Genomic DNA, 8,624 nt, shown 5'->3' with positions numbered 1-8,624 from the left:
GAGAGGAGAGAAACGGGCACCGCGCGTGAGAGAACGATCGTAGACTGAAGGGAGGAGAGAGAGAAGTGGGGAAGGCAAGGTAATGGGAGAAAGGCAAAAGGAGCCCAGGAAAGGGGTGCGGTGGACAAGAACGACGACGATGGCACGACTGAGTATGATAAATTTTCGGGCTTTAGCTTCACAGCCACCTGGAAATTCCTGCTACAGAGCGCTCATTGATGAAATTGATCGAAATTAAAAAAGAGATACAAAAGACGGAAAGAGAGAGCAAGAATGCGAGGAAATTACAATAGCTCTCTTTCCGTATCTCTCCCCGACTTGCCTCGAATAGATCCAATTAGCGTCATCGCCATCCACGAGAGCGATAAGTTTCCTCTATGACACAGTCTGTCGTTAAAAACGCCTTTATTTCATTAAAAAGGGAAAAAAGGGGAGAGGGAGTCAATCGATAAGAGCGATACTGAGCGAAACGGGCGGGTTTACATCGTGTGACAAGTTTACGTGAAAAAATTATTCGACACGAGATCTCATGTGCCACACGATGCAAGGCGAAATTGTTAGCTACGCCGCGGGACACCCCACCGCGCCATTTCACGACGACGCGATTTTATACTTTGTGATAAACCATGATAAAAAGAGAATAGGAGAGAGTAAAGTTGACCTTTATCGGAGCGGTGAGCGACGGTCGGAACGAACGCCCGAGAAACAGCGGGGAAACACGGCGAACGGAAGACGAGATACGGAAACGAAAGAGATCGAGAGGCAAGAGTGGGAAAGAAAGTCGTCAGCAATTCGGGGGTGCAAAGGAAAAAGAGCGCAAGGGGATCGGAGCAGGTTTCATGAGCGCGGGCGATGACGATCGGGGAAACGCGGACGTAGGAAGGAAGGGGATCGGGAAAATCGGGGGACCGACACGTCGCGTAATCGAAAAACGCGTCGTATTCTCGCGGTCTTCTCGCAGGCAGGGAAGCCCGGCTTTGACCCGGTAGCCGGCACGACACGGCACAGTCCGCGCGGCTGCCTGACGCATTGCAGGTGCGCGCCGGCCAATCACAGGCCCGGTTAGTTCGCCCGGACTCGTCCTGTAAACACGACCGCACCCACCCCGCCGTGTAAAACGGATTTGTTACGGGGCGGTCGCGGGTACGCCAAGCCGGCCCGTAACCGCGCCACGTCGTGCGCGGCGCGTCCTGCCTCGCCGCGTCTCCCTCGTTCGCGTCATTCGCGCGATTAAAAACCGCCACGGGCTTTTTTCCGCACCTTTCGGCAATGGGGGAAGCCGCGCGCGCGAGGCCTAACTCGTGGCCGCGTAGGCGGCCGGCGCGTTGCGGCCGCAGCGCGTACCGCCCCCCTCGTCCCGCCCGGCCGACGGCGCACCCTGCCGGTCTGACGGCGCGCGCCGATTGGCTGCCGCGCAGCCCGTAAGGGGACGGCGTAGTGATACCCGGGCTGCGAGACCAGCGGTGGCCCACGGAGAGCCTCGCAGACCGAGAAAGACACGGTGGACTCCATTGCTGTCCCGAGTGCGTTTCTCGTCGGACTTCGGTGTTCTGCCGTTACTGCGTGTCTGTCCCACGCTCTCGTGCACGTAGAAATCGCCTCTCCGGTCCGTACGGCGAATCGTTACGCTCGACCGGCCGAACGGTTGTGAATAAGTACGCTCGCTTGTTTATCCAGTGTGCGAATACGCGGGTGTTCGCGGGCCGATCTTTCTCGTGTGTAAGACGAGACGTGAATAGACAACCACGATGGTAAGTATACTTTAGCCTGTGCGCGCTCGCCGATGACGCGGAAAGCGACGTGCGTAAAATGTGTATACGTTCCCTCGCCTTTTTGCCGTCGAGACGCCTGCCTCGAACCCCGATTCGGGACCCCGACTCCCGAGGCGTACTCGGTCTCTCGCCGCTTTGACGCGTCGTCGAGCGCACGTGCGGCAGCCAATGCGCAATTCTCGTCGTGAGGTTACGCATTTCGACCCGTCCTCCCGTGCACCTCCGTCTTTCTTTATTTGCATCCGCCGGCATGACGAATTCCCTTTTCTGGAAGGATCGGCAAGAATATCGTTCGCTCTCTCACTCTCTCTCTCTCTCCCTCTCTCCCATCTATCCATCCTTCTCTCATTCCCTCTCTTTGTCGGCTATTCGTTGTGTCAGCCTCATCGGTGGAAACGTATTTCGCTCGTGCTACCTCGGAGATTCCTCCAACTCGCCACGATTATCGATTCGGCATGGTCGTACGTATTTTCTATGATCGTCGCATTTTCTTCCTACGAGTCTCTTCCGCGGTAACGAGGAAAATCTGCATCCACGCGAATGGAAGTAAGCGTCGATCGATCGCCACCGCATAGAGGAAGAAGGAGACGCAGATAGTGCGAGCGAACGAGTGAGAGAGAAAGAGAGATGCCGAGAGAGAGAGAGAGATGCATTAGAGAGACGGAGAGATTGTCGAAAACGCCTCGTCGCTTTTTCTCGATCTTACGTCGCTGGTCAGTGGAATATTCTGCAAGAACTGCAATCCCGCCCGACACGTAGTTTCGACCTGACGTCGCAATGCGCTTACGTGTCCCGGGATTCTCGCGTTACGACCGGCTGGCCGGCCGTACGTTACGAGGACGAGACAGGTGGGCGACGGGTTTGCCGCGCGGAACGGCTAATTTCGCCGCTTCCAGCCCGTCTTGATTGCTCGTCGTATTGTCGGCGGTCGTGCCCTTTTGGACTCGTCGAGATAATCGACATGCGCCGCGCGATGCGACGGTTATCTCGTCTGTCCACCCGTCCGTCCGTTCGTTCATTCGTTCGCGCGCTGCTAACTTCACACCGAACAGCCTTTGCCGTTCGAGATCGAAACGCCGCATCGTGAAGTTGTTTCCGCTTGCGCCTCACTGCACGGGAGTTACACTCTCCGTACTTATTGACGAAACGGTTAGACGTGTCGAACCGAGAAAGAGAAGATACTTTGCGGGCGAGTGTAGAGAGTGCAGTTGGGCAGAGCGGATTTCCTCTCGACGACCGAGTACTGATCTTTCGCGGCATTCTCGGTCGATAATACGACAGGTCCACTTCGCCGCGTCCCTGATCCTGAAATCTGATTTTTCATAATCGAATCGTGGGGGGGGGGGGAAGAAGAAAAAACCAACGACGTACATCGGCAATGCGAACGCGTGACGTTATTGCGCGCCGCAATTTCCTCTCCTTTCGTCTTCCGCGCCGCGATCGCGGGTGGAGATAGATACGTATCGGAGCACGAAATACAAGACGAAACGAAACGGAACGAGCGAGCTAGCGAGAGTCTCGACACGATACGCCCGACCGCTCCTTTTGCATAATCCATACCGCCATTCGATATTCATCTCTAAGGGCGCTGCCGGGTTCTCGTTACGCGCGTATTTCGTGCATTCCGTATACATATTATACACACACACACACACACACATATATTTTCTTTTTTTCCTCTCCTATGCGATGCGTGCGACATCGCGCTGTATCCGACCTGCGATCAACCGTTACGGCGATATATGCCGCTCGCTATTGATTTTCGCGCTCCCTCACCGTTGCGGCTTCCATCCACTCCCCGCGCGCCTTTTACGTTTCCCGTGCGCTCGCTCGTTGCCGTCCGTTACGCCAACTCGTTTTTCGTTCTCGCGCCAAGTTTTTCACGCCCCTTCGGCAACGGTCTATCCGTATTTCGTCCGTTTCGCGGTCCTCCTTCCATGAGAACCTGCCCTGTTCGATATGATGCGCCTCGCCATATTTCCCGACAGACGTTCGATAGTGAGGTTATCTCGTAGTCGGAAAGCAGACCTTTTTTGTTAATAAATCAATGATTCTATTATCGGAGATGTTTTTACACCAAGGAATGCCTCGTGATTAATTTTCTATAAAAATAGGTTGGTCATTTGATAACAATTGAAAATAACTCCGTTTCGGAAGAATGAATCATTGAAATTTCTCAGAAGTGACATTGTAATAAAGATGCTTGAGAGATAGGCCGATAAGAGACGAGAATTCTCAGAATTACAATCGTACAATTTTCGTTTCAACATAAAATGACATGATATTACGGCTACTTGGCTTTAACTTTAGGGGAAATGAGTAACGAATCAAGAGCGGTTTGCATTTAATGTCCAAGTGTAATTTGCATTATGTATCTTCAAAGATCTCGTGTTGCTAAATTTTCTGATGATTCAATAGTCATTGTGTAATTTGTACTGTATGCTAGAAATTTCAATATAGTATAAAGCGACCGATAATTTTTCAGACTACGTATAACGCGATTATTCTCTGTATTGAGTACTTTGACAGGAGAAGTTTTCAGATGCGTTTTACATTTTTACATGAAATGTATATATTTGTACTTGGAAAAAACTCAAAACTTATTTTTCACTGCGTGTAGTCATACGCATGCATTCTCGTGTATCTTGTGGTCACATGATATCCTCGATGTACTAATAACTACTTTAGTATTTTAATGAATCATTGAATTTTAATATTCAGGTGGTAGAAAGAGAATTCTGAGATTTTTTAATTCACGTGAAGTGACAATTAAGTTGCGCAAATGCAGCATTATCCTGCTATTCTCGACAGCATTGCACGTATCTCGAGAATCTTTACTTGATGCTTTTCAAGCATTGATATTTTTTAAAATTTATGTCTAATAAATAATCCAATAATTAAATTATCATAAATTAATCAAAAGTATCTTTATCATATCTTTATTATATTAATTGAAAGTAAGACTGCAGCAATAATGTATTGGTCTTATTTCAATGTTTCAATAATGTAAATTATTATACATTTGAAGCGGGAAAAGAATAAATGGCTATATTTCTATTTAAATGCTAACATTTACCTAACATTAACTCTCCAATTATCAAATGTTTTGAATATAATATAATATTGAAGTTTGCTAAGGGTGATTTCTTACGTGATTTATAATTTATATGCTAATAATTACCGTATTATTTCTTGGTTTAAAGGCTGACCAACTCACAGAAGAACAAATCGCAGAATTTAAGGAAGCATTCTCGCTATTTGATAAAGATGGTGACGGTACCATAACCACCAAAGAATTGGGTACAGTCATGCGATCTCTCGGACAAAATCCCACAGAAGCTGAATTACAGGATATGATTAATGAAGTAGATGCAGATGGTACATATTTTTTCGACATTTTGTATAAATTATAATTCCTGTTATATATATATATTTTTTTATTGATAGTTGATTAACATTTATGACTGCTTATTATTAAGCGTAATATTTTTGAAAATAATATTCAGAAAATAATTTTTTCTTTCTGCTAAAAACAATAGATGAAAAATATTATAAGATTTTATGTGAAAATTATATGAAAATTTTAGGTAACGGCACAATCGACTTTCCCGAGTTCTTAACCATGATGGCGCGTAAAATGAAGGACACGGATAGTGAGGAAGAGATTAGGGAGGCCTTCAGAGTCTTCGATAAGGATGGAAATGGTTTCATATCCGCGGCGGAACTTAGACACGTCATGACAAATCTGGGCGAGAAACTCACTGATGAGGAAGTAGATGAAATGATACGGGAGGCCGATATCGACGGCGACGGCCAAGTTAATTATGAAGGTTTGTATGAAAGTCTGTTATACCTTTCATTTATTTTGTCGATTATCATAAAGAGTCTGTGTGATAGTATATAATCGCGAGTAGAGCTTAGTCATGTCGCGTCATGTTTCATATTTTGGGATACAGTATTGTAACGAGTTGTGAAATGTACTTAATTTATGTTTACAAATGTAGAGATTATACATTGCTCTCTGTCGGACAAATTGACTAAAATTGCAGAGTCGGAGACGCAGAGAAGAAATTTTTAACACGAACAATGCTTTTAATGCTCAAATTTTTTCTTAATTACATTCATTCTCGTCTAACAATTATGTAAATTTATTCGTCGTTATTTCGATACAGTTTTATCATTTTTTCACCGCTTTAAACATAACGCGAGACTGATGTATATGCGAAACTAACGTGACTTTCCTTGTGTTTTTTCAGAATTCGTCACAATGATGACATCAAAGTGAATGCAATCTGTGTAACGGAAGAACTCGCGACTCGGAGTGGTGTTGACGTATTAAATAAATCAAGAAACAGAGAAAAAACATATGTAACAAAAGAGAATCAACCAGAAAGTGATAAATCTTGTATCAGGATGCGAAGATGTCTATAAAAGCGCGAAGAGTCAACGTCCGATACCGCGTTAAATCATCGTTTAACGATAAGTAATACAGGGCAATTAACTGTTTAATTAAAGAGTTATACCACTAAAGTCATTATCTCTGAAAAAGGAAAAAAAACACGAATATTATACGCATGTACACACAGAAACACAAAAACATAACATATTACAGGTACATGTTACACCGACTACACTCTAATGCAATACACTCGAAGAGTATATACACATATATACACACACACATTCACTCAGATGTCTTGTTTCTATTGGGTATAAAAGAAATTGGAAGTGAGATAACGCGAAGACACACAATTGCGCGCGCATGTGCACCAACGACAAAGAAAAAGTGCATTTTCCACTTTCCTCTCTTTCTCGACTGCCCCCCTCCCCTCTCCTCTTGTCACGTCATAGCTTCTCCCTTCATCCCCATCTGCCCCCGTCCCTCTATATCATCCCGAAAGTTTTTTCTTTTTCTTCATGAGAAAGGCATGTCGAAGAATGTAATTTCTCTTTGCAAAAGGGAGAGGAAATGTGTGTTTAGGGGGGACAAAGTATATATATATATATAAATCCGATGTAATATATAATATTAAAAGCAGCAAAGGTTTATTTGTCAATCGAGAGAGAGATTCATCGAGAATTCCTTCGTTCATTTTTTTAATAAACGAGATACGTGTATAGTGAATGGTGACGTTAGGATATATAGCTGCTAAATAGATGAGGATGTCTCTACCGTTAAAAATGCATGCACATGTACAAATGTTTGTTTGTCTCTGTGAGAGAGAATTCGGCCTGGACCGATCGTTTTCCAGACAAAGAGAGCGAGAGAGAGAGAGAGCGAAAGCGAGAGCGAGCGAGCGAGTGAGCGAAAGAGAGAGAGAGAGAACATAAATACGATGCGCTTCGGCCTCTGGGTTATTGATGACGAATTCAAATGTAAAAGTTGTGCTGGACCCCTCGATACCTCACAAACGAATAACTTAATTTATATAAGTAACGAGCGAGAAAACTTCTAAAAAAAATGTGGAACAGAGAGAGAAAGAGAGAGAGATGAGAGATGCAGACGAGAAGGGGTTGGAGGAGGAGCCTCGAGGAGCTCAGACCTAGTGCTTTTCGCGTACGTCGCGGTGCGTCTTGCGGTGCGGATCGGTCGCGGAACACGAACGACGAGTCGCGGCGTGATCATTGGAAAGCCCCGGGATCCGAAGTCTCGACATTCCTACTTGAGAAAGAAAGAAATCTCTTCCTACGCTTTTCGAATCAACATCATCCAGCCTCTCGTGTCCATGCGACACGAGACTCACACGTACACGTATGTTTTACGAACTATACGCAAAAAAAAGAAACAAAACTATACACACAGAAACGAAAGATACACACAGAGCAAAAGAAAAAATGAGAAACATTATAATACTATATTCACGAAGTGCGTTTTGCCTCCAGTTCCATTTTAATCTCCTATTTGTAAACTTGCCTTCCACTGGGGAAAGCCTTACATACATGCGCGCGAAAAAAAATAAAAAAAAAACGAAAAAGAAAGCAAAAAAGAGAAAAAGATACAACGTCGACACCACTTTTGTTGATATGTAAATCACGGAGAAATAAAATAGGGATGGGGGATTAAAGGAAGTAAAGGCCACGGTGAGATCGGTGCATTACTTTTCTTCGCCCAGGGGTGCGTGCCAGTCTCGTAAAAGCGGAGCCAACCAGATCGGAGAAACTGGTGTGATTTTTGTGCGATCCGTACGATATAACGTTACTTAAGAGCTCGAGAGCAGAGAACATAAATGCCGTACAGCGATAAACATCATGCGTATCGGTGGTTCAGTCATAATATATATGTAATATATATATTATATATATATATATAAATAATTTACGAGAAGAAATTAAGAAAAAAAAAGATGAAAGAGATAACTCCTCTACAGTCCTTTATTATTTAATATTGAAGTGAACAAAATGAGAAGTACTTGTATTTCTGGTGACCTAGATCGCATTGATCATTAAACTTAAAAAAAAACGAAAAAAAGAAAAAGGATAAAAAGACAAAATAAATGTATCTTCATTTTTAGGTCACAGCTACTCGATTCGTTTCCTTCATTATACCAATGGACCTCTCGTTTCACCACCAATCATCTTTTTTGTGTTCGATGGCATCTAGATACTTTGCTATGAGAATATTTTATTGTGTCTCTGTGAACAGGATCCACATACTTTACATATCTCTGACTTTTCTCGCTATCCTCGAAAACTTTTTGAGAAGAATTAGATATAGGTTACAAGAAAATACGGTATCAATTGTAATTAGGAAACTCTCGCTCCGTTAAGCATTCGAAAAAAGATGAAAAAAAGCACATATTGGATCTACTTGTGAACTGGTGGTATTCTGTGTCGAGGTATATTTCCACTTAC

General features: G+C 44.3%; 1 protein-coding gene across 1 annotated transcript; it reads left to right on the top strand.

Annotated features, from left to right (window-relative positions):
* The first annotated feature begins 1,474 nt into the window (after window positions 1-1,474).
* On the top strand, window positions 1,475-7,237 carry LOC105280561 (calmodulin). Its single transcript, XM_011341189.3, has 4 exons — window positions 1,475-1,751; window positions 4,976-5,150; window positions 5,360-5,602; window positions 6,029-7,237. The coding sequence occupies exons 1-4, from the start codon at window positions 1,749-1,751 to the stop codon at window positions 6,055-6,057; spliced, it is 450 nt and encodes a 149-aa protein (XP_011339491.1). The 5' UTR covers window positions 1,475-1,748; the 3' UTR covers window positions 6,058-7,237.
* Window positions 7,238-8,624: the final 1,387 nt, after the last annotated feature.

The sequence above is a fragment of the Ooceraea biroi genome, chromosome 10, assembly GCF_003672135.1.
Source record: "Ooceraea biroi isolate clonal line C1 chromosome 10, Obir_v5.4, whole genome shotgun sequence".
NCBI classification, from domain to species: Eukaryota; Metazoa; Arthropoda; class Insecta; order Hymenoptera; family Formicidae; genus Ooceraea; species Ooceraea biroi.
The sequence above is the reverse complement of the archived record's forward strand: the minus strand, read 5'-3'. Positions and strand labels throughout refer to the sequence as shown.

Bases quoted from the DNA above. Each gene is read 5' to 3' on its own strand.
- LOC105280561 (XM_011341189.3), top strand. The intron at 5,151-5,359 runs GTACATATTTTT...TGAAAATTTTAG, and splicing joins TAATGAAGTAGATGCAGATG to GTAACGGCACAATCGACTTT. The intron at 5,603-6,028 runs GTTTGTATGAAA...GTGTTTTTTCAG, and splicing joins CGGCCAAGTTAATTATGAAG to AATTCGTCACAATGATGACA.